Source organism: Hippocampus guttulatus, chromosome 16 (genome assembly GCF_054856545.1).
Source record: "Hippocampus guttulatus isolate MCC_2025c chromosome 16, RoL_Hgut_1.0, whole genome shotgun sequence".
Taxonomy (NCBI): Eukaryota; Metazoa; Chordata; class Actinopteri; order Syngnathiformes; family Syngnathidae; genus Hippocampus; species Hippocampus guttulatus.
The window spans coordinates 4,299,298-4,324,764 of record NC_141276.1 but is presented as its reverse complement, the minus strand read 5'-3'; the positions used below and the strand labels follow the sequence as shown (position 1 = coordinate 4,324,764).

Here is a 25,467-nt window from a genome sequence, read left to right as displayed (position 1 = left end):
AGTCACCTCAGATTTAGGTTCGTCCAAATACCATCCAGACGGCCATTTTCGAGCCGCCCGATGACTCATTGCTACTGATGCTAATGATGTCAGGGCTCTGATGTCTTACACGCAACGTGATGTCATTTATGACTAATTAGGTATTACGACGCCGAGGGGGATTGTGTAATTGCAAGAATGCGGGAAGGATCCCCCGGGGGGAGGTTCGTCAGACTGCCGCGTCTACTGTATGTTTGCATTGCGGCGAATGCGCGTGTATGGCCAAAAGGCACGTCGACGGCCATGATTTACAGACATGGTTCAGAAGAACACCACTGCTGTGCATGCGGAGGCGTATCACAGCGAGCGGCTGACGTTGTCCAAGAGGTGATCAAACGACATCAGTTTTATCGTTCTCTTCACATGACGAGGGCTCGGATATTTCAAAAGCAAAAAATAAATAAAAAATAACCACTTTGTTGAACTTGATCAACAGGGATGTCAATCAATTTGATCCGGATGCCGCAACGGAGGAAAGTAACTCATGGTGGAACCGACTTCTGGGCTGTGAAAAAGCGGCCAGTTTTAATTGTCTGAGGAAATTAAGCCGACTCAAAACTGTGAAACCAAGAAATAAATGCATCTGTCTCTCGCAGACAAGAAGTCCAGAAAATGAGAGCCCTAGGTAACGAACTACAAATTACAGTATTCTCCATTTGCCTTCCAATATAACAAAAACAACTTGGATTTTACTTGGCCCCACAGTTGCAATGGCTCAGAAATAGAATGCGCCGCAAGACGACAACGCCATTTTTTTCAGTGGTGGGAGTGTTGCAGGGTAAGTTTGACAAAACGCAAAAGCACCATCGCATTGACTCAATGAGTTGCACCTAATCTGATCTAAAACTTGCTTCTTTCTTCCAAAAGAGATTCTGTGTCTTCCCTGAACGACAGAGACTTCAAGAGCACGGTAGCTCCACCTCTCACCGGGACATGGTAGAAGTGTGTGAAAGCCTGCCAGTGAAAAAGAAAGTACCGCAGGTGTCATTTCAAGAAGACAACCGAACCACGAGCACCTCATGTAACACAGAACTTCCTCCCAAAGAGTCGGATTGGGGCCCGAAACAGAATACAGCTATCGTCCAAAGCCTCAGTGATGAAAATCGCCCTCTGGAGTAAGTAAAGCGCTCTTCCATTCATTCAGAAAATGCTGACTTGCTTCAGAGTTGGAACTTTCTCCACAAAAATGAGGCGGACGATTCATACAATTCAATCCATTTTACGTGTCGTTCGTTTTTTTAAAAAAAGTTGCAAGGGTTAGGAGACTTGGACTGGTGGGGGAGTGGAGTGGTTGCGAATGGGGCACTTACCAGCAATCGAGCCTGTACAAGTTGCGTCCAAGTAAGCTGTGTGAACTACTACACTGGCAATGTTCAGTGTGCTCAATCGATGTAAAAATTGGCTTTTCAGTCTCCATTTCATCACCAAATCACTGTCAAATGAAATTTAAAAAAAATACAACCATTCGATTCCATTTGTCGTATTGGCTGCTGATCACTGCCTGGCATAGATTCTAATCCTGCCCAATGAAAGCCAAAAAGAGATTTCTTGCCTCAAGATATCAGCCTGAGGAACAACATTCACGTCTGGTCTCCTTCAACAGGGAAATCATCAAAGATGACATCACTCCCGTTAACAGTAACAAGTGGCGCTGGTGGCGGAAGGTGAGTTTGACACAAAGTGTTTTCAAGAGTCGTGGAAAACCAACCGCCGGGCTATATTCTGAGAAATTGACAACACTCTGGGTTATCTTCAGTGATAATGGCAAGATATGCACTTGATGACATTCATTATTAAAAACAACAACAACTTAGTTCATTCGTCCATTTTCCATACTACTTATTCTTTTTGGGGTTATGGGAGCTGGAGCTTGGAAAAGATGCAAAATGTATCCAATATGGAGCTCAAAGCAGATTGAAATTTGTCATTTGCAGAGAGGTCAAGTGGCGCCCAATCCTAAGGAACAATGCCATCCAAAGCAGAGCCTCAACTCATCTCACCGGGACAAGCCTGCGGTGTTGGGAGGCCTCGAAGAAAGGAAGACAAGTTGGAAGATGAGGAGGAAAAAATACAATCAAAGCATACAAGCCACATCCATGAAGCCGACCCTCAGACTTCAGCAGCTCAAATATCTTGGGTGGGTCTACCTATTTGCCGATTTGCGCCTTTGCTCACACCTCGAGGGTCTGGTGATCAGTCCAGAGCGTAGTGCACCCTGCGCCATAAATGAACTGCAATAGGGACGAGTGATGGAATGATAGGTCAATGACACATCTCCTCCAAAGAGAAATTAACTGGGAGGAAGATAAGTTTGATTTCCGGTTTTGCCTTTCAGGCTTCCAAACCCGGCACAGATCTGCTACATGAACGCCAGTCTGCAGAGCCTCCTGACTCTGGAGGATTTTGTTGAAGGCATCAACCTTCAGAAGCCGGTCTGGACTTTAAGTCCTGACGCTGCGCTCATAAGGTAAGGCGTAGAAAGACTTATGTACTGTAGGTCTGATGGCTAGCGGCACACTCTACACTCACGTACTTTGGTTTTGCCCTCACCAGATCATTTATGAACATCAGCGCATGTCACAGCTCCAGAAATATCGATCTTAAAATCCGCTGCCTTTATGCATTCAAGAACACCGTCTCCCTCTTGGCGCCGGAGTTTCAGGATCTCTGCCAGAAAGTAACGACATTCAGGAGAGGATATGTTTTTTGTTTTTTGTATTCCATTTCATCATCCGCGCACGCATTTTTACAGGATGCCCACGAGTTCCTGACGTCTGTACTTGATCAAATAAGAAATCTGAAGCCGGCGCAGCAGAAACTGGCGACCAAGATCGGAAAAGCCTACTGCTGTCCCGTGGAAGAGCACTTTGTGTTCAAGATGCAGAACATCAGGATGTGTTTGAGGTAAAATTACAAAAATAAATCACATCACCCACAGCCAAGCGAGCGTTGGCCTCCGCCACATCCAAGGAATTTTCCCGTACCTTAGATGTAACATGACATTTACCAAAGAGGAGGAATTTACAAACCTGTCCCTGGACCTGCTACCCGGTTGTGGAACAGTGGAGGAAATGCTTCAAAATTATCTGAAGGTAAGCAAAGACAAGATATAAGACACCCAGTGGCCAATGCAAGGGAGTGAAAGAAGGCTATTCTCCGGCTTTTGTGCAGAAGACACAGGTGGAGTTTCAATGTGAGTGTGGTTCCAACACATCATTGCAGAACGCTTCCTTTATTAGCCTGCCAAGGTAAATCACATTTTATCCACCTCTAGAATGACTTCATATCTGAAAACGACTGAAACAGACCCTGTGAGTCGTGTATTGTAGAAGATGTTAAAAAAAAAAAAAAAAAAAGCTATTTCCTTTCCCACGCTTAGTTATTAATCAGTCCCTTTCCCCCCTCACCCCCATCTTACAGAGTGCTGGTCTTGCACCTGAAGCGCTTTGTATTTTTTTCAGTGTTTGGGTCAATAAAGGTCCGCCGGCCTGTTTCGCTTTCCAAGGACCTGGTGCTCCCATCGAAACTGGTAATGTGAGACAACAACAAACTGAAAGCAACAGGTTTTCCATGAATAATCTGTGAAACTTCATATTCGGACTGTCGGTTCTTTACAGGGTGGGGTCTACTACAGTTTGGTGAGCATCATCAATCACAATGGCTTTACAACAAGCAGCGGTAAGATAATCGATCTAACTATGCTTCTTTTTTTTTTTTTCCATTCACAAGATTACACAACTAAACACAACCAATTTTGTGCACGTGAACATCCTCATTCAAGAAAGGGGCTGATGTTTCAATCTTATTTAGGACACTACATTAGTGATGGAGTGGATCCAGCAGTGGAAGAGGAGGACCTGACGGATCGCTGGTTTACCTACAATGACCTAGATGTCCAAGAAACAAGTTGCGCCTCTGTATGCGACAAGCGGCAAACTACTGCCTATGTCTTATTTTACAGAAGGCATGAGTAGGACCCGCAACTCAAACACCGCGATGGTGATAGGTGCTTTGCTCCACTCTTACTCCAAGGGTCAAGTACCCAAAGATCGGCTGAGCCGGCTGGGATTGCTGGCTCTAACTCCAAGCGGTACATTACAGTATGTAAGCACTGGTATGTGACATGTTTGCAAGGAATGTTTCTCTGTTAGAGTCACTACGTCTCAAATCTTTTATAAATGTGTCAGACAACACAATTTTTACCATTTTCTATATTTAACTCGTGATCGAGTATGACGGAACGTTTGCACGTACTTGTTTCCAACCCGCAACATTAACGCACGGACCGAAGAGTGCACCATTAAATTTCCGCCGGACCAACAAGCGCATCGTCTTTGAGCATGCACATCGTAAATATAATTGACCTTTCTCTGTTTCCTCTTAGGCATAACGTTAGTAATGTCCATAAAATGGCGTAGAACATCGATGGTATCGTTGCAGTTGATTTAGAATCGGTATCTTAAATCGATGGCGCAAACAGTACCGCCCGGTGACTTATAAATATTATATAAATATAATTTCCGATGCGTAAAATTAAATTGGAAATTTTTAAATTGTTCCGGCAATTAATTTTCCTAAGCGAAGGGGCCGCGTGAAATACTTGAAAGGTTGTCGAGTGCCAAACTAACATGCTGACCTAAATTGTGATCAAGATTAGTTTAATATCTTTCTCTAAAGCAGCATATTGGTTTCGTGTCTATACGTAAAGCAGTAAATATTATTGTTTTGATAGCAGCTATTCGCGTTGAAATCGTATTTGTTTTCCTTGGTCGAAATGACAAAGCACGTTAACATTTGGCACTATTTAAACAACATCAAAGCACACAAAAAGACGCATGTTTGCAATGTGCACCAGCTATTCTATATTTTGTAAAGTACACTTACATTTTGAGCACCATCCGCTAACTTTGCAGTTCCTCGTTGTGACTCTTAACAGGACAAATGCGGCTCCCCGCCATGCAGCAAATAAGAATGTTTGCCAACTCACCGTTTTTCCAGACTAAATAATGAATAAACAACAAGTATGCATACTTGAGTAATGATGACCTCATCTCAATTTACTCACAAATGAATTACTCGGTGTGACTTTTTTTTAACACAAAGCTAGTTAACACGCACGATGCCTTGATTTATTCTTAATTGTTAACCATACTTCTACTTTTCTCTATGAAGTGTACCTCGAAGTTGGAGTCAGAATAACAAATCATGGCATCGCTGGTGAGTAATGGTTTATGGAGTGGTGACATGAAGCTCCGCTCTAGCTGCAATCAATGGGACTCATTTTATTTTTATTTTGTTACAATGTATTTGGTCGGCTACTGATTTGGGAGATAGGGGAACAATGGAACGCTGTAAGAAAAACTGCTTGTTTGTGTTGCAGGGGAGCAGCAGTACTTCCGGCACTGAATACATTGTGCGAGTGCCTAAGTGAGTAACATAAAGCGGCATTAAATGTCCTGTAGATAATCAGAGAGCATACAAATGTGACTTGTTGTGCATCAATATATGTTGCTCCATCACTGATAGGCGTTTAAAAGAGTGTATTGGTTCCCCTGCCCCCCCCCATAGAAATACTAACAAGAAATACAACATCATGGCTTTTAACGCCGGGGATAAAGTCAACTGTTCAACGTGGACACAGGTAAGTTGAGCAATTGTTTACCTCCAATAATGTTGACGGTCTTAGCGATTAGTGTTGACAGATAACCTCGTGTTGTCATTGTACCATAATATGAAGAGAATCTAAACTTTTTAGTCACGCCTATCTGAACCCCTTCCCTCAGGCTCGTATGGAGAGAGACATGAGTGCTCGGAAGATATATGGTGAAGAAGAGACACCGGAGGGGGCAGCTGGCAGCGAGTTTGGCAAAAAGCAGCGTGAGGAGGCGCGGCGGAAGAAGTTTGGCATTGTCACGAGGGAGTTCAAACCGGAGGACCAGCCTTGGATTCTTAAAGTCAACGGCAAGGCTGGAAAAAGGTGTGATGGAAAAATATCCTTTTGCCGTTGGCCATAACTTCTAATCGCTCAACGACCCTCTCTCTCTGCCTGTCGATATAAGGTTCAAAGGTCTGAAAAAGGGTGGCGTGACAGAGAATGCGTCCTACTACATCTTCACCCAGTGTCCCGATGGAGCCTTTGAGGCCTTCCCTGTTCACGGCTGGTACAACTTCACTCCGGTGGCGAAACACAGAACTCTCACTGCGGAGGAGGCTGAAGAGGAGTGGGGCAGGTGAGAGCGGGCAAAAGAGACAAAGTTCCTTAGTTTTCCTGCCGGTTCAGATAGTTCTTACGTTTTTGTTCCACGCACAGGAGGAACAAGGTGGTGAACCACTTCAGCATCATGCTCCAGCGACGTCTCCGCGAGCAAACGCAGGGTGACGAGGAGGAGGAGGAGAGCGAGAAATCGGCCAAGAAGAAGAAGGGCGGCGGTCGAGGCGGCGACCTGCGCATCCACGATTTGGAAGATGACTTTGAGATGAGCAGCGATGACAGCGACAACAGTCTGGGCGAAGGTTGTGGAAGAGCAGCCTCGACGGAAACACAAGTCCCCGTTTGGAAGGAAACATGCAAATAATATGTCAGCGTCGTGAACATAAACGTTGTTGCTTTTAGATGGAGAAGGCAAGACCAAAGCAAAGAGTGAAGCGGGGAAAGGAAAATCAAAGAAGAAGAAGAAGAGCAACGACAAAGAGGCTTTGGAAGACAGCGATGATGGTGACTACGAGGGTCTCGAGGTGGATTACATGTCAGATGAAAGCAGGTCAGATCCGTAGCATGAAATGTTTTTTTTTTTCCCCCTCTTCTAAATTATTCTTATTTTACGTGCTGCAATGGAAAAATTGAGACCCTGCGTCAGAGTTTGAGGCTCCTTATAGAATACACTGCATTCATGTTATTTTGTATTTATTTGTTACTGAACCACTAAAACATGGTGTGATTGTCAATCAAAAAACGGATTGTTCCAAAAATGCCTTTTAATAAATCATTTCTTTTGTCCTCTACAAGCAGTTCGGATGAAGAACCCGAAAAAGGAAGGCCCAGTAAAGCAGAAGACATCCCTAAAGGTCAACGCAGTATATCACGATGGTCAAACATTCCCGAGATATGTCGTCCATGTGATTTTACTTTCCTTTTTTTTTAACCTCAACAGGGATTGATGAGGCCTCAGAAAGCGAGGAAGAGAGCGAAGAGGAGAAACAGAACGAGGAGGAAGCAAAGGAAGAGGAGGAGGAGGAGGAAGGAAAGAAAACAACAGCACAGGCAGAAAAGAAGAAGAAAAAAGGTACACGCCTCACAGGGACAAAACCTTAGCGGTTGTCTCCAAAATGTACTTATAGTATTTAAAAAAAAACACCAACACCCCCTTTCACTGTGACGCTACAATATGAAACAGATACCGCTCTGATTTTTGTAAACCTGCAACTCTTACATTGGGTCTCGTTAGATTGGTGTGGTGTGCGTGCGAGGAGAGAGAAAAAAAAGTTTGCCTAACGGCAAGTGTGTTTTCACGTTTCACAGACAGCAGCGGCGAATCAGACAGCTCTGACGACAGTGACATCGAGGGAGAAACGGCCTCCGCTTTATTTATGGTGGTTAGTGTGTGTGCGGATGAATAAGTGACTTTTTTTTTTTTGCTTCACAATATCGATTGGATGAAGCGTGACTGCAAAGAACACCAAACTAAATATTGAAGAGATTTTGTGTACCCACAATGAATCTTCGTTTCCCTCCTCCTCTGTAGAAGAAGCGCACTCCTCCTAAGCGCGGAGGTGGACGCGGCTCTGCCGGGAGCTCCAGAACTGGCAGCCGGCCGGGAACGCCATCGATAGACTCCGCCGCAACCTCCAACACACTTCGCGCTGCTGCCAGCAAGCTTGAGCAAGGTGACTTTAAGCATGAACAGTTGTGATGTGTTACAAATATCTTAGAAATGATCTGCAAGGTCCAAAAATAGGTGTTTTTGTCCTATTTCTTACTAAATCAACAACACCCTATATGCCCCCCGATATCTTTCCGGGGGCACGCTTTTCAATCGTTTCCATATTCTCATCAATAAGATCGGACTTTCCAACAGGTAAAAGACAGACGCAAGGTCCAGGGACAGACTCGCCTGCTGCCAAAAGGCTCAAGATGGACCCCAGCAGTCAGAGCCCTTGTCCCTCTGGGAAGAGCACCCCTCAACCCCCATCGGGAAAATCTACTCCCAGTTCCAGGTACCGTCTTATCGCACGTCATTTTACACCTCCCTTGCCGTCACTTCATCTTGAAATTACAATCACGATAAATGGAACGGTCTTGGGAGCTGGCTTGAACTTGTCTTTGCCGTCCCGCCGCGCCCGCAGCGACGTGCAGCTCACAGAAGAAGCGGTCCGCCGCTACCTAATCCGGAAACCGATGACCACCAAAGACCTGCTGAAGAAATTCCAGACCAAGCGCACTGGCCTGAGCAGTGAGCAGACTGTCAACGTGCTGGCGCAGATTCTGAAACGCCTCAACCCGGAGCGCAAAAACATCAACGACAAAATGCATTTTTATCTCACGGAGTAAATGTTAGAAAGAGGCTCCAGATCACGCGTGACCCTTTTGAAGACTAGCGCTGTAGAAAATGGACAGAAGGGGGTGGAGCGAAGTGGAGAATCATTTTATAGTGATTTGACATATTAGATTATGACACCAGATCTGGAGATTAATTGCTCCACATGTAGTAGGTGACATTTTTTTTTCCATTAACGTCATGTATAGCAACAGAGCTAATGTGTTGAATGAAAAGAAACAATTGCTGTTCACAACTAAGAACGTGCATTATAGAATCGAGTTGTTTTCTAATAAAACTTACAAACCAATATAAGGGACTTAAACGTGTTGTCATTTTTATAACGAAAGTATTTCAGTAGTTGGAGTGAATTTACAGAATCATAACATCGGTTTCACCAGCAAAGTGCCGACGTCAGGCCAAAACCTCCGATGTCACAATTTGGTAAATTTCACATTTATGCCATAAATCTGCTCTTAGCTGTTGTTACAAATTATTGATCTAAAGTGCTAAAAATGCTTACTCTCTTTGATGATGAAGTGTTAATGGTTGAAGAAAAAAAACGTGCCGTTTTGGGGTTCAACAGGTTGATGATCTTGGAGGTATGAGGATTCCACTTGATGACGACAAAAGTTAACCTTAAACTAAAGGCATTGGCTCAGTGTGCCCGCAGTAGTTAGTTTCAAGCAATAAAAAAAGACTGAACAGTACACCCGAAGAGCTCACTTCACTGGCATTCAAATATCTCATGTGAAAGCCTTCAGTCAAGTACACGTTTATCTTCAACCACCATTAAGTCAAAATGCCTCCACATGTAACTTGAAATTATCTTACAGAGGACGGCACTTTTTGATGTTGAGAAGTAATATTCAATAATGCATTAATTGTGAAGGAGCCTGATAATGTAATCCGTAAAAATATGGACTCGGAACATACTTGACACACCTAATACCGTATTTTTATCAAATACAAATCAAGTCTTGCACACATACCCCATGAAGGCCACTTACATTGTCTTTGGAGCTCAGGTAGAATTCATATCCCATCTGAGCTGAAGTGCATTTTAAGCCGGAAGGTTCCGACAAATAACAGCGATGCGTCGCTGTCGAGGCACTCTCTGTCCATTAAACAAAGACTCCTCATCTTTTAAGATCTCGTGAGTGAAGTCGTATCTGGCCCGGTCCCTGTAATACGAGAGGAGAGAGACATGAGTACCAAAGAGACCATAACCCCAAGTAATGTGCTTTCAGTGCTGAACCTTAGAATGTAGAGCGAGCGTCTGGGCAACAGCATGTCTAGCCACTCACTCGGAGCATCATTTTTGACTAAGCGCATGACGCTATCTGAAAGAAGACTCAACCCAGTAATGGTGTTGCCACAGAACTGTAAAAAAACAACAACAACAACATACAATTACACAAAACAAGTGCACAGTTGTAATCAGAGACTGTCCTGTGCAGCTCCAATTGTCTTTGTGAAACTGATTATTGACCTTGACACTGTCAATGTGAGGCTTGATATAGCCGGCTTTGTCCAGATCGAGGACGTGGACGGGCCCAAGAAGTGAGCTTCCAGAGGCAAACGCGACAGATCTGACACGGGCTATGATGGTCTGGCATGCTGCCCCCCACATCACACGTTCGGTTTCTCTGTATCCATGAATAGCCTAAACGAGAGGAGGTGAGCACAGCACGCATGTTTGTGGGACTTTCTGTTAGGCTATTAAGTTAAGCAGATTGCTTTGCAATTTGTTATCTTCGTCTTATCTATTTTAGGACTGAAACGATTTTTTTCGCCAACTCAATTATACAGCGAGTGAGTGAAATTGAATTGAGGTATTATCTAAGAAATAGGACTTACGTCATCCCAGTGATCAAATTCGTAACGTTTCTTCTTCAAACCAGGTTCCAGCTCCCGCAGAAGTTCAGCCTCCTCGTGCTCGGTGATAAAGTCCGTCCTCACCTCCACCTGTGTCCCGACTCTGTGCAGCAGATCCCGGCTTGACCCGACTATCACCAGCGGCTCTTCTCCTTCGGCTTTCAGACCGCTGTCTGCCAAAGAGCTCGAGTAACGAACGAGACTTTTGTAAAACGCTGCCTTAGAGACGCTTTTCGCCACATTCAGTAATAGTGTCATATTTATGTCCAAAATACAATCTCTTTGCACTGTTATGTTGAGTTTATTACTTTTTGTTGCTGTTCTTAGATTCATACATCAATTTAGGACGCCATGTTGAAAACGCAATGCATTTTGGGTAAAGTCGTCAGAGGAAAAAATAGTAATAGTGCAGTTCGCCAATATGACCAGACGAGGTCAGTAAATATCCCTATTTTAAGGTCACACGTCATTTTTCTTTTTTTTCTCTCTCTCTCTCCTTTTTTTTCTTTTTTAAGGCTCAAAAGTACCTTTCTCAATAGGAAAACACCAAAAAGAAGAGACGTTTGGTTATTCAGCCACACCACCTTTTCACATAAAGGCTACAGAGTTCAATATATATAAACACTGCGCATTATTGTCTTTGTAAAGGTTTAGTTTTTGCTGGTCGACCTAAATAATTTCACCTTTCCACGTTTTTTTAAATCCATAAAATACACTAGTTCAGGAAAACCTCATGCGTGTGTAGGATAACATGACAAGTCCCCCATGGTGCATTATACGTGCAGGGCAAACTTGTTCAATAAACTGATGACTTCATCCTCACAAAAGCATACCCAAGGAACAAAAAACTGACAAAAAAAATTTATTTACTTAGCACTCTGGACATGTAACCTTTTCTCTGCTCGCTGTGTTGTTTCAGAAAAAAAACAGAAATGGTGGTCCACAGAGAATGTGGAGGTAGTTCACCCTGTGCCAAATCATATTAAAAATTGGATTTTTGGTACAGCCGATCTGCATTGAGATCGCTTGTGCCAAGATTGAGACATGAATGCAGTGAGATAATTCAGGTCTTAAACCTGAATATCTAGCGTGAATCTAGCATTAAAAATGAACCACCAATACAGCTTTATTCACACTCGATATTAAAACATACATTATGCTTATGATTCACGGAACGTGCATGTTCAAAGAACATTGCTTAATGCAAGGATTATTAGTGGTCCCTCTGTGAGCCTGTTGGCGGTCCGGTCAGTGAGCATCTGCAATAAAATTTATATCCCCACTCCAACACGTACACACACACACGAGCACACACACACACACGCGCGCATACGACTGATGTGCTGCCCACTTCATTGGTGAATGCCATCCCGCTGCCCCCAGCCTTAGTCATCCTTCTGTTTTCATTGTATTATAACTGGATCCGAATGCAATTAAAATAGATTTCAAAGGCTAAATAAAAGCGGCCAGCAGAAGGCAATTATGTGATGCTCTGACAACATGCTGGCAGAGATGTATTTTTCGGGGTTGTGCAAAATATTAAGCATAATCACAATCAGCCAGCGTAACCACAAACAAATGTAGTTGGTGTTTAACGTGTCGTGTCGCTGGTGACATGTCAAGGAAATCCAGCTTCATACGCCTATTCCTTTCTTCATTTGTTATTTTTTCACTCTAATATGATGTTGACTGATATTGGTCTCAAACATCCAGATTTTTCTTTGCAGTGACGCAGATTCATCTCGCAGAGGTTTACATCTCAAAGTCTACATCGGATGGAATGGGTTCAGCAGGGGCGGAGTGCCCTACAAGCATCCAGCCATTGAATTATTCAGTCTTATGAATCATTGAGACACGACACTCCTTTTTCGGCCTCTCCTCACATCTCAAGACACAGCCAGCTCCCCACCATTTTTATTTTTTATTTTTGTACATTGACCGAGAAATACCTACACAACAATCTGAAGGCTTGTCTTGTCTTCGGGTCACTGTTGTGAAAAGGATCATTACCGAAGGTGCGGTGTTCTGCTGGACGACAACCAGTGTTGTGTTCGCGGCAAACGTACCTTTTGGAATTACGGCCCAAACCTTTGAGGCTTCTGCCAGAAAGCAAAATAAAATGCTAGGAAGAGCCAAAAAAGAACAACTGAATTTGAATGTGATTGGTTCATTTGCAAAAAGTGTGAACGTTTGTGCAAACACATTTAAGTATGTTTTTTTTTCTTCTCCTGAAAAGATTTTTTTTTAATCACTTAGTTGAATAGGTAAAATGCCACAGCAAAGGGTTTTGAAATGATTTGTTTTGGTCTCATATCATCTGGTATTTAAACTGGGGTGGATAGACTCTATCTATCTGTCTATCTATCCATCCATCCATCCAACCGCCCTCCCCATCCGTCTATCCATCCATGCATGCAGCCAGCCATCCATCCGTTTTAGACTGTCCGCATGCCCTTGTCGTGGGGTCACGGAGCCTCTCACAGTCGGAAGTGTTGCGTAAATGGACACAAAGCTAAACGATCGCTTTGCTTTCTGGCGTATCGGATAGACGTTTAAGGTCGTGCTGTTATTGATTGTTGTCTCCGCCAGGAAGGTTTCTCTCTCGCATGGGGGTGAATTCATTCTCCCGGTCACCCTTAAATATGTATCGTCATTTCCCATTCACAGAGGCAGCTATTTCTGGAGTCAATCAATTCGGAAACATAATAGATTTCAAAGAAACATTGTGTTTGTGGGCTACTTTCTCTGATCCTTAGAAGAGGGACTCACGACAGAATCCCTCCCTTTTTCCATTTACAGTACATACATGCACGAGTAATGCTTTGGTCGCAACTTCAGATAAACTCATCGCCAGTTATATCCCCAATGGACAGGGACTCAAATGGTTCAGGCTGCAGGGGTCACAAGGTTGCCGAGAACACTACTACTCTACCACCGCAATGTGTTTTTGTCATCTCCAACATTTTGCACCTGGGGTGATTGCCCCCACTGCTTCGCCCAAGCAATGCCGCTGCAGTTAAATTTGTCGGCAGAATTACATACAAGGCTTTTATTCGATGATGCAAGTATGTGTTTAAATTTGTGGAATGTGCAGTGTGAATGGTTGTTTGTCCGGCGACCTGCGAAGGGTGTGCACAACCTCTCACCAAGTCAGCCGGGATCGGCTCAGCACACAGACTGACAAGACAATGGATTGGTCGTACTCAGCAGCTTGCGCCATAAATTGCTCCTGTGTGATTCGATGGTTTGGTTATCATCTCACTTTTTCCTCTCCTGTACCATCACCACAATAAAATACACTTGCGTTGACTGAGCAGACGTCTCACAAAATGTCAATGACCAGTGGCGGGCCGTGCATTTCAACCTTAGGCCTTCAGTGACGGCACATACATTAACACAATACAGTATAGGCTCGTCAAGCAGCACTTAATTTCAGGAGCATTTAAAACCATCAAGTATGCATTCACAATTAAGAGCAGGAAACTAAATTTATAGATATTGTCAAAAATAAAAAGATGATTTAAAAATACAAAATAAAATGCCACCCAAATTACGCTGTGTGATCTTAAACAAGTCTGTCCAATAAATTGCACAATGTCGCAGTTTCATATAAGACACCAACCAAACAATAGCAAAACAAACTATTCTTTGAAAATAAAGTAAACAGATCATTTGCATTTTGAGAATCGGCTACACAACAGCAAATAACTGACGATGAGCAGCTGAGATTGAACGAACTTTAGTGCACGAAGGTGACTACAATGCGCCATTATAAATTGCAGGCGAGCAGATTTATTTGATACATTTTTGTATCTTTGTCATTTTATTTCGTTCCCATTAATTTAATACTAACGAAATAAAATGACAAGAAGAAATGTAAAATAGAATTCATTTACTCACCAATGTAGTGCCTGTTCACTGAGCTGCACATCTACGAGAGTGTCCCCAAACGTTTTTAAACGCACCGTAGCTTGTAAGTGCCCAGCCGTGCTCTGATATTTCCTTGCTGGCTTGGTAAAACAACTTAAATTGGTAAATCCAGTGGAAGGTCCGTCTTGAAAATTGTGTGGAAAGTAGTCCTGCAACCAGATCAACGTCTTCTCCTTCGGCCATTTTGGGTCAAAATGCAACAACAGCGCCCTCTAGCAGGCGCTAATCCAATTACCGAACGCGCACGTCCAGTCTCGACGTAAGGCATTCCAGCTGGCCCCGGTGCGCAGACTCGTGATCTGATTGGCTATTGCAACCTGACTGTGCCCGTTCATTTTATCCTAAAGCCCCAAGGAAATTGAATTTACCTGGCAACACAAGCTAGCTGAAATATGGTTGGTTAAAAACTCTACCATAATAAATAAGTTATTTATCGAGTGGCTTTCAATGTTATTTAAAATGACATTGAAAGCCACTCGACTAAGTGGAAACGATATGACGTAAAGAATACAGAGAATAATTTTGTTTATATATTTATGAAAATAAAATAACATGAATTAAATGTATGTTATTGTATGAATGTTGAGGCCAGAAGAGAAGTCCTTGCTGGCCATGAGGGTCCGCCACTGTCAACGACACACCTGACATTGTTTGAACTCTCAAGTTTCGTTTACTGAGATTGAGAATTCTTCACGGGGGTGGGAATTGTACTGCAAATCATTGCAGGCGCCACTGTATGTTGTGCATGATCTGTGCGTGTCATGGCAAATGGTCACACCTTGCGAGCGGGAGGAGGGGAAGGAAGGTGGACAACTTGGGGAGGGTGATGTGTAGAGAAGAGCGCTCTCCTCCTCCATTAATTTCCAAATGTCTGTTACTAAGAATAGCCTCCCTCCTCCTCTTTCCATCTCCGACAAACACAGCACTCGCATGCCCCGTTGCAGGTGCGCACGTGTACGTGGCACACACAACCAACACCCCTTTTCCTCTGCGCGTGCATTTGGCAATTTCTATGCGCATTGACATGAATTTGGGAATACTGATTTGGGGGGGAGGAGGGGGGTCGGCATCTTTTGTCATTGTGGCTGACATGAATCGGTGTTTGGTTAGAGCGCTTCTGAGGCAGTCGTACGTGTGTGCAAGTCGGTGCTTGCGTCATAATGCTTGTGCGGCTGGTATGGCGCACACGTAAACTGCGTGGCGGTGTAGTTTAGAGCCGCTCCGCTACTATCGCGTCTTTTCATTCTTGTCTCGATCCATCCATCCCTCCATTCCTGCGCCCCTCTCCTTCTCCTCCCCCTTGGGGCTGCTGGTGGAGGAACCCACCCGCCCCCTCCCCAGCCCCCCGACCACCCCCCACGCCACCTCCACCATACACTCGGACGAGAGCGAGGCTCGAGCAGGACATCCAAGCGATCCAAGAGGACGGGAGGTTCGACTTTATCACGGCGAGAGACATTGTCCATGGGAGGGGTTGTAAGACGGCGGGGAAGATAAAGATGCCGTCCCACGCGTGTCTTTGAAGCCGCGTCCTCTCCGTCCGTGGATGGCGAGGCAGGTGTTGCAAGCAGGGAGGAGGATGCCGTTCGCCGCTCTCATCTCCACTACGACGGCATGGACATTTTCAAACATGGAATTCTCCGCCTTTCCCATTTTGCACGGCGTTATGTATTTTTAAGCCAATTACGCCCCCCCCCCCCCCCTACTCCGTCTTGTTCGGCGTTCGAGGCTTGTCAGATCCTCCACTTTAAGGTAAAATTAGCAGTGCCACGCTGCCACGTTCTCGCAACACGACCAAATATTGCGGATATTTGAGAAATAATGAAATAATGATGGTAGGATTTGATTTCCGATGTTTTTTAAGTGAACGCGGTGGTTTTCAGGGGAGAAGAATTGCACCATCTGACCACTGAACGTTCGAGACGGGGTTTTTTCCACATTCGATGCCGTGAATGTGATTTATTAGGCCCGTGCCGTTTGAGAGGCGTCTGTACTGGCATGACATGCTGTCATGACAGTGAGGAACTAAATCTTGTGGCGCCCGTGGAGCTGTTCTGATGCAGCGGGCATGACGACGGCTCGTTTTGAATAAGTCCCCATGATCTGGTGGTGGGGGAACCTCCTCAGGGTTTGGACGGATCCAAGACGACTGTAGGACTTGAGACGCCCTTCGGCGGGAGCAAAAGACCAAACATTTGATTCCCCGAGGCAAAGACGGACAGGGAAGGCGGTCTCTACGCGGGCCCTCGGGTTTCTCAGACCACAAGCTGCACAACCACGACCCATTTAAGCGTATGAGATGTTCTGATCCGGCTGGGATGTAATGTGTGGCTGTGCAGCTGAGCACCGGTCTCCTTCTCCGCTGCTTCGTCAAGATTGGCTTCTGGTTTCCAGAGAATGGCGCGGTTTGGTGACGAGGTACCAGCCAGGTACGGCGCAGGGGCCGGCGGAGGCGGCCCAGGCGGTCGCGGTGGAGGCAGACAAGGAGGACCGCACGGACACGGACACGGGCACGGACATGGCCACGGACACGGGCATGCCCACGGGCACGGTCCACCCGGGGGACCGGGAGCCCAGAGAGTGTACAAGCAGTCTATGGCGCAGAGGGCCCGGACGATGGCCTTGTACAACCCGATCCCGGTACGCCAGAACTGCTTCACGGTCAACCGCTCCTTGTTTATTTTCAGTGAAGACAACTTTGTGAGAAAATATGCCAAAAAGATCACCGAATGGCCATATCCTTTACCCGCACCGTTGTCAGTGCAATCCCAATGGAAAGCAGGTAGGCAAATCGCGATGGAGTGAATGACGGCGGCCGAACCGAAATCCCTATCCGTGTGACTTGAGGCTGGACTTGTCATTTACGCTTCATGAAAAGGTGGCGGCGGAAACTCCAGCCCCCCTATTTTTATGAGCTGTTGATCAGCGTCAATCACTTCTGTTCGCAATTCCACGTCACATCAGGCGGGAGCTTGATATATGATCCCTGAATGTTCTCCGTGAGTGCCTCTGAGTGTGATTGTGTTTTGATGCAGATAGGAGAGGGGCGGGAGGGAGGGGAAGGGGGGGGGGGGTCGTATCTAGGGGGCGCTGCTGGTTGCTGATGTCAGCAAGTACAGATTAGGAGAAAGAAACGGGGAGAGGAGAGGAGTGGGGCAATGATGATACCACGTGAGAAGAAAAGCATCTTCGGTGCGAGGGTGTACGGTGTCTACCGGTGTTCGGTGATTTATGGGGAGAAAGGTCCGTCCATATGGTTACGTCATTGAGGCCTTTTGTGGTTTGGGGACCAAAAAAAAAAGCAGGTGTCTCCATGAGAGCCACGAGAATTGACTTGCGTGTGTGTGTGTGTGTGTGTGTACACTTCTATGACACAAGCTTTCATATCACAATTCTGCAGATGTCTTTCTAGTTGTGGCGTGTGTGAGCATGAAGGCATGGCCATCTTTTGAATTTTTAATACCCATAAAAAAAAATAATAATAATTTAATTAATTGTAAAACTCAACGGGACGGAAATGTATCCACATTTCCCTCTACGTGCGCATACGCGTGCGCAATTTCATCTCTCGGTAATCTGCACATTGCACCATTCTGTAGGAATGAATGGAGAGTGATTTCTCCCATTTTGGAGCGGCGCGGGATGTTCGTCTGAATCCGCGTCAGTTAAAGTTTGTGCCTTGCGAGTGTTCATGAAATTGGAGCAGCGATTGTCATCGATTGCCGTCGCGGTTTGAGCTGTGACGTAACGTGCGCACGCTAATTGGGCTGCTCCATGGTGAAAGGCGGGGGCTACTTCTGTTTATGACTCACCGTCTATTTACAAAACAACGGAGCTATTCACAAGGCGTCTGAGGTTGTCTAACTTGGATTTCGACTTAGATACGGTAATTTGCTGCCGTTCACTCGTCCAGGATGAAAAGCAATTCATCACGCCAGGCGGGTGACCACATTTTCCTCTGGAATGTTTTCAACTGGCGGAGTCACAAAAGCACATTACAGAGACACGAGAGGCTGTCACGTCGGTTAATTACACGTACGGTAATGGACTTGCTGTTTGTAGTGGCGGCGTCAAAGGCAAGCACGTGACTCAAAATATGACAAGTAGAGCAGAAAATCAGCGCTGACCTTTACGATAATGTGCAAGATTTATCACTTGGACTTTGGTTGAGTTGAAGCGCGTGTTCATTCTCATCTCCTTATTATTGGATGCTCATCATAGTTGAACCAAGATGATTGATTGCAATTCATCATAAACGTTACTTGAATTCAACATTGAATGATTCCAATTACTCAACAACCCGAGAAATGTATTGAGACAGGTTGGATTGTGACAAGTGTCAAAGCTTTTTTTCGCTACTTGCTTTGGTGTAGACCACTTCAAGCGATCTTATTCGTGGATTTAGAAAGAGGAAATTGGTGATTGGTATCCTGATCAATTATGATCATCATCATCTCAGGCAACTGCAGACTAGGTCCTGCATGTAGTGCAGTGGGTATTCAACAGCATTCACGCTAACGCGGGACACTCCGCAAACAAACGCGTTACTAAATCGTGTACTTCACCCACTCGTCATAGGACAGGAGCGATCTGTGGAATGAATATACTGAAGGAAAATATGTCTTCATGCACCATGATGCTTTCGTCTCCGTGGACTCCTCGAGAGCTTTTATTTATTTGTGAACTGACTTTGGACGCCAGGGAGTGACACATAAATAACAAATGTGCTCACATCCCCATTCGGACAAGCATTTTTATGGCTGTTTAATTGTAATCGGCATACCTTAAGGATGCAATTTAATGTAATGGGGGCGAAGAGAATGTCGACGCTTGGAATATTTGGCTCCCGCTTCTGGATTAAAATAGTCGTATTGATTGAGGGGTGGAAATTTTGCTACATCAAAATATGCCCCAGTGATAGACTCCAAGCCCCCCCCAAAACGGAGCGTTGTCATAAAAGCCAAAGGTGCTGTAACATATTAGTCGGAGGGTGTGCATATTTATGCAACCAGGTTATAGTACAATTTCTACTATCTTGGAACCATTTTTTTTCGCATTCACAGATTCATGTCTTGTGTTTCTTTTGTCCAGTTAAGTTGATTTTTTTTTTTTTTTACACGTTTTATGAAGTGTCAGCGAAATATTTCGAATGTGGCAACATGGACACGCACTCGTACTCACGCTGATGCGCATGTCCACCATATGGTGCTGAATGCGCCAAACATTTACATTTATGTATCCCCCCCCCTCCTCCCACTCCCCCCACCCCTGCTGTTGTAAGTGGAGAGGAAGTCAATACGCTGCAAGTCCTCCAGAGCAACTGTGATCCCCACGCAAATGTAAAGTGCAGAATAAAGGGTTTTATATGATCATTTGATCAACCTTACGAGGTCTCCGTTGCTTTGCACCGCAGCCAACGAGCTTCACGGTTGCACTCTCCAAAGAAAGACGTGAAGATAACCTGAAAAATGGATCAGACGGGTTGGAAATACAGTTGCAACTTCAACGAAAGACAAAATACGGGCCCGTTTGTTTTTGGGTGGACGTCGGGTCGGTGTTTACTGCAGAATCTAAATTATTTATTGGGGTTTTTTTTTCCTGCAGCATGTACGTGTCCGTTGCTAACGTCCCCATCACTTTCTGTGAGGTAGTATGCGTCTTGGTATGTAGATGCTTTGTTTACAATATATCCGAAAGTAAGATGCATCGGATAAGAACAACTTTTTTGGATCTTCCTTATAATGGAATGTGTGCACTTGAGTCGCATCCGTTTGTGCTGGTGACCTGCGTTGACTCTTTCTTTTCGACAACGAAGGATTGTGAGACCCTAACGGTCGTCTGAACGTCTACCAGTTCTCTTATCTTTAAGACTCACGAAACTGTTTTCCCAAGTGAGACTATTGAATGATGCCAAGAAGATCCAAACATGAGCCTGTGGAGTCTAATCAGCCACAGCTGCAGAAGTACAACATCCCCTGTTCATATATCGTCTTAGCCACGCCCATACATGGAAATGACGACTGTTTGTATGTTCAAAGCCACTGTGCCTTTTGTCCCCGCCCACCGTCCCTGACTGATAGGACCCGAGGCTTTGTCGTCACCTCTCACCACATGTCAACTCGCGCCTTTCCTCTCCCGCTTCAACCTGATCCATCATCCCCCCCACCAACCTCCACCCCGTCATCGCTGTCCCGATCAGTCTCCTCGCCACTACATCTTGTCCGTCCTCTAAAGGGCCGCTTTCCCTTTTTTTATGATGCTAATTTTAGCATTGTGGAGGTGTTTTGATCCTGACAGCTGCAAGTCGTGTTTGGTTTGGTGCGTGTGTGTGTGTGTGTGTGAGCGTGCATGAATGTGTGTTTGCCCTCAAGGTTCAATATCCCTAACTCGTAGCTTTTCACTGTCTGGTAATAAATGTGTGAATTGATCCATAGCTTAAGTTCCTTCCGGCTCTGGGGATCTCATTGAATCTCAAATATCACATATTGAATGCAGTGTACAGAAATGATGTCATCTTTCAATTTTACCCGATTGTAGAAAATATGAGCGTGCTGCGTGCGCGTTTGTCTTTGAGTTTTTACAGGTGGGGGAACACTGAGGGCATTCAAAGTTAACAGCAGAGTCAATTCTCCCTTTCTATCGAAACAGAGATGAAAGGGTACATGTTTCGTTTACACCTCAAAGTACAGCAATCGTAATTCTTATCGGGCTAAACTGTCGGCCTCTCTCTATTGCATTCATATATATGTGGTATGAATATTTTTTGATGACGTTGATATGGAGAAAAACTCTTGAAATGATTTATACAGTATGTCCCAAAAAATTTTAACAGGATGGAGGGTGGCTAGTGACGTGGCACAGAGCTATTTCAGGGGTTTGGGATACGTGACGTGAGAGAAGAAATCGCAGCAGATAGTGTGTGATGGATTGCTTTTCTCATGCCTCTCTTCTTTGGTCACGTGCGATGGCTGCGACGAGACAAAAGGAAAAAAAAGCGCTTTCTGTCCCGCACGCATGCTGTGCTGGCACACACTCACCAAGACACGCATACGTACCATCAAGAGGAAAAAAAAAATAATACAGCATGTAAATCCATGTGGTTGGATCAGCACACTGTCACTTGCCATGACTACACACCGCTTGTGCAAAGAAACATGCCAGACCGAGACTCTGCACACAGCTCACACATAACCAGCATCAGCATCTTGTGAAAGTGGCAATTCAGCTGGATTTGGGCGACGAGAGCGGGCAGTGGCAGGGCTGAGGCAGGCACAACATAGGCAGGATAGAAGATACAGGAGGGGGGGGGTGAGGGGTGGGGACGCCCGCAAGGACTAAAACCCCGATTGATGCTAAATCCTTCTGAGAGAGGCCAAGCAGGGCTAAACTGGCCTTTGGACTCACCAATTTGTCGAGCAACGCCGTCAAACACGGCGCCGTTGTGCTATGAATGTAAACTTATGAACATCCTCGTTGCCATTTTTGAGGACAAATATGTGCTTTGCATGACAGTTTCATTGAGTGCAAATATATTTTTTCACCAAAGCATTTTCTTTACTCCGTTTTTAAGCGATACATTTTTTAAGAGATTTTCAGACCGTCTTCCTGAATTCTGGCAGGTGACTCAAAAACGACAAATGACAAAGGACAAGGTCATGTGGAGCGAACAAAATGCAGCAAAGCGATTTCTCCCTGTAGTTGGGACGATTACACGAGTCTGCATTCTCGCAATCACATTAATTCTTCCGCGGGAGTCGTGACGGCCATATGAAACGATTTCAGCAGCGTCTTGCCAAAAATCATAAAGCAAGATCGTAAAATGTAACAAGAAAAATTGACACGGTAGTTTCTGTAAGAGCACAAAAAGGCCACTCGCTTGTTTCGGTTTAATATGGAGGCTGGCGCCTTCCCAAATGGGAGCAGCTGGTCCGCCTTCCATTGGCAGACCGCTCGGGTGGTGTAGTGAAGTGGAATGTGTGCACGTGTGTGAGGGTGTGCGTGTACGCGCGCACGTGCATATGTGCGCTTGCATGGCCAATCGATGCTTGAAGGAGGGGCATTACAGTGGGGCAGGACTGTCAAGGTTATTGAAGGGTAGGCGCTTTGAGAAATACAGTATGACTTCAATAACCAACGCCCCATTTCCCATCTTCCCTTCATTTCGAAAATTCTGGAGAAAACTGTCGCCTCTCAGCTCCACTCCCACCTCACCGACAATAGTCTTTATGAACAATTCCAGTCTGGCTTCCGTTGCCGTCACAGTACTGAAACAGCCCTCATAAAAATCACAAACGATCTTCTCATGGCAGCAGACTCTGGCCTAATCTCCATCCTCATCCTCCTTGACCTGAGTGCAGCCTTCGACACAATCTCTCACCCCATCCTCCTCAACAGACTCTCTACCATAGGCATCACCAACACCCCTCTACGTTGGTTCCACTCATATCTCACTGGCCGCTCTCAGTTCATTCAACTTGATTCTTTTACTTCACAATCCCTCCCCGTCTCTTCTGGTGTTCCCCAGGGTTCTGTCCTAGGTCCGCTCCTTTTCATTGTCTACCTCCTTCCGCTCGGAAACATTTTCCTGCAGATTTGGCTTACACTTTCACTGCTTTGCGGATGACACCCAGCTCTACCTCTCCAGCAAACCCGACGCTTCTCTCCCACCCTCATCCCTCTCTCACTGTCTCTCAGAAATCAAATCTTGGTTCACCCATAATTTCCTCAAGCTAAACAGCAATAAAACTGAACTCCTACTCGTCGGTACCAAATCCACTCTAAACAAAGCCGACAGTTTCTCCCTCATAATTGATAATGCCACTATATCTCCTTCCCCCCAGGTGAAGAGTCTGGGTGTCATCCTTGACAGTTCACTATCCTTTCACTCCCACATCAATAACATTACCCGGTCCGCTCATTTCCACCTTCGCAATATAAACCGCCTCCGTCCCTCACTCACTCCTCACACCACTGCTATCCTTGTTCACAGTCTCGTCACTTCCCGTATTGACTACTGTAACTCACTCCTTTTCGGTTTCCATCAAAAATTCCTCCATAAACTTCAACTTGTTCAGAATTCAGCAGCCCGGATCATCACGAGAACCCCCTCCTTCCATCATATCACCCCCATCCTCCGACAGCTCCACTGGCTTCCTGTCAAACTTAGAATCAACTTCAAATTACTTCTCTATACATTCAAAGCCATCCATAACCTTGCGCCCCCCTATCTGTCAGATCTTCTTCAAATCTCCATTCCCTCTCGCTCACTCAGGTCCTCATCCTCCCTCCACCTTTTTCTACCCTCTGCCCGTCTCAGTACAATGGGGTGCAGAGCCTTCAGTCGCTCTGCCCCCAAACTCTGGAACTCACTTCCTCCCAACATTCGTAATATTGACTCTCTTTCCATATTCAAAACCCAGCTCAAAACCCACCTATTCAGACTTGCCTACCCGCCTTAAATCTTTCTTTCTTTGTTTATTATTTTATCTGTGTTTTACTATTGCTCTTGGTTGTACAGTGTCCTTGAGTGTTATGAAAGGCGCTTACAAATGTGATGTATTATTATTATTACAGTACGTTCTAGAAGATCAATCATCCAAATTGGGGGGATGTTCACATTATTACTTCTTTTTTTTTTAATTTATAGCGATGAGTTCTTACACAAATTGGTAATGCTGTTCTGGGACTGCTTCTCATAAAAATAAAAAAAGGTGGTCCTTGACTTCAGTGTAAAGTAGCTTCAAATATCAGAATTTCCTGGCAAGAAAAAAAAAAAAAAAAGCTGAGAAACCTGCAGATGAAGGAGAGGCTAAATAAGTCCAAGTCATCCAAGGTCAGACAACAGAAAATTCGGACCAAACAAATGTATCAATGCTCAAACAACCAGGATATTTCCGTGCGGTCCGACCAGTTCGGGTTATCATCCATCCTTTGACCTGATCATTGAAATTCACATTTGGCATCACCACGGGAACGGATTGATGACCGTATATGCAACGTACGTTCAATACAACGGTTTCCATCTTTTTCATAACCCATAAACTGAGGAAATGGCTTCTGTACTTGCAAAAATGTGGACAGTGACATTTTAGAATGGACAAAATATCCGTCCCTCCTGAAAAAAAAAATCATGATAGGATTTTTTTTTTGTGTGTGTTTTCTCTTTTGGCAACATATGCTCTTGTGTTGCGGAAATGCGTGAAGTGTGTTAAAACACGGAGTCGTGCGATGATGACACACAGTACGTGTCATATGCAGCATAATGTATCCCTTCCCTCCCACTCTCCTGCGTATAGACCCCCCCCCCCCCCCCGGCCCCTTCCCACCACCCCTTTTCACAGTCCTGCCACTAACCTACTTTCCACACAGCTCAGGAGGGGGAAAAAAAAAATACCGCAATACTCTCACACCCCTTTCTGTCTTGCGTTATCCCACAAGTGAGCGCTCATTTTGCTCTTCTTACCCTTCCTCTGATTTGCCCCTCCAACTCTTTCTTTCCTCTTTTATCCACCCTCACTCTTTTCAATCACGTCTGTGCCCACAGGACATTTTCTTTCTCTCTCTCTCTCTTTCATTTCGCTCTCTATGTATGCCCCCCCACCCCCACCCCCACCTCTCTTAATACTCGGCCCTTTTCTCTTTCCGGCTGCCTCTGCATCTGCTGACGCTGCATCTCTCCCTCTTTCTTTTTAGATATTAGACGGAGATGGCATGATGTAGATAGAGATGATGGATGGGCTCAGCTAGCCCGGCTAGTGAAAGGTGGAGTGACGGGAAGGAAAAAAGGCGAGGAAGAAACAGGAGTGAGGTAGTTTGGGGTATTTTGAGGCAGAAGAGGCTGAACGCGAGAAAGGAAAATATCGAAGACACAAAATCTTCTGCTTGTTTGCGTCTTTGCGTCATCACGAACGTTTGTCGCTTCTCGGCGAGATGTTCGTAAGAAGCTAACCGATGTCCCCGCGGATGCTTCCGCAAACACACGCTGAAGTGAAACGCTGCGGGGAAGTCAAACATAAAGACAAAGAAGCTTAAAGAAAGAGCATCTCGTCTCCCTTTCCCCTCGCTTCTTTTCTTGCTTTGGAGTCGC

The 25,467-nt window shown here is 45.1% G+C and overlaps 4 protein-coding genes across 22 annotated transcripts in view; 3 read left to right on the top strand and 1 right to left on the bottom strand.

Annotated features, from left to right (window-relative positions):
• Positions 1–295: 295 nt before the first annotated feature.
• On the top strand, positions 296–4,429 carry LOC147192599 (ubiquitin carboxyl-terminal hydrolase 37-like). The gene is made up of 7 exons (XM_086132892.1): positions 296–366; positions 907–975; positions 2,375–2,506; positions 2,593–2,716; positions 2,792–2,943; positions 3,029–3,131; positions 4,424–4,429. Exons 1-7 carry the CDS (start codon positions 296–298, stop codon positions 4,427–4,429), a joined length of 657 nt encoding a protein of 218 aa, XP_085989018.1.
• gtf2f1 (general transcription factor IIF, polypeptide 1) lies at positions 4,321–8,888 on the top strand. Of its 10 annotated transcripts, none has more exons than XM_086132941.1 (14): positions 4,321–4,388; positions 5,212–5,256; positions 5,420–5,466; positions 5,608–5,680; positions 5,823–6,016; positions 6,099–6,269; positions 6,350–6,552; positions 6,653–6,800; positions 7,046–7,104; positions 7,191–7,322; positions 7,559–7,629; positions 7,782–7,923; positions 8,115–8,253; positions 8,383–8,888. In XM_086132941.1, the coding sequence occupies exons 2-14, from the start codon at positions 5,245–5,247 to the stop codon at positions 8,585–8,587; spliced, it is 1,596 nt and encodes a 531-aa protein (XP_085989067.1). In that variant the 5' UTR covers positions 4,321–4,388; positions 5,212–5,244; the 3' UTR covers positions 8,588–8,888. The 10 variants fall into 10 exon arrangements, with proteins under 10 accessions (XP_085989067.1, XP_085989066.1, XP_085989060.1 ...); XM_086132940.1 differs by having other exon boundaries at positions 7,559–7,632; XM_086132934.1 differs by having other exon boundaries at positions 7,559–7,632; positions 8,115–8,888.
• On the bottom strand, positions 5,302–10,798 carry alkbh7 (alkB homolog 7, RNA demethylase). 2 transcript variants are annotated; one of them, XM_086132943.1, is made up of 6 exons: positions 10,434–10,798; positions 10,066–10,239; positions 9,832–9,956; positions 7,747–9,757; positions 6,331–6,542; positions 5,302–6,250 (listed from the first exon to the last, which is right to left on the bottom strand). In XM_086132943.1, exons 1-4 carry the CDS (start codon positions 10,782–10,784, stop codon positions 9,637–9,639), a joined length of 771 nt encoding a protein of 256 aa, XP_085989069.1. In that variant the 5' UTR covers positions 10,785–10,798; the 3' UTR covers positions 5,302–6,250; positions 6,331–6,542; positions 7,747–9,636. The 2 variants fall into 2 exon arrangements, with proteins under 2 accessions (XP_085989069.1, XP_085989068.1); XM_086132942.1 differs by having other exon boundaries at positions 7,751–9,757.
• Positions 10,799–15,472: 4,674 nt separating this feature from the next.
• Positions 15,473–25,467, top strand: part of cacna1aa (calcium channel, voltage-dependent, P/Q type, alpha 1A subunit, a) — a 58,483-nt gene continuing 48,488 nt past the window's right edge. For 8 of the 9 annotated variants that reach the window (XM_086132792.1, XM_086132790.1, XM_086132791.1 and 5 more), the window contains exons 1-2: positions 15,473–16,133; positions 16,776–17,116. In XM_086132792.1, coding sequence (XP_085988918.1) covers positions 15,996–16,133; positions 16,776–17,116 — 479 coding nt within the window. In that variant the 5' untranslated portion in view covers positions 15,473–15,995. Of the gene's footprint in view, positions 17,117–25,467 lie in introns of all 9 variants that reach the window. The other variant, XM_086132795.1, reaches the window with a different exon arrangement.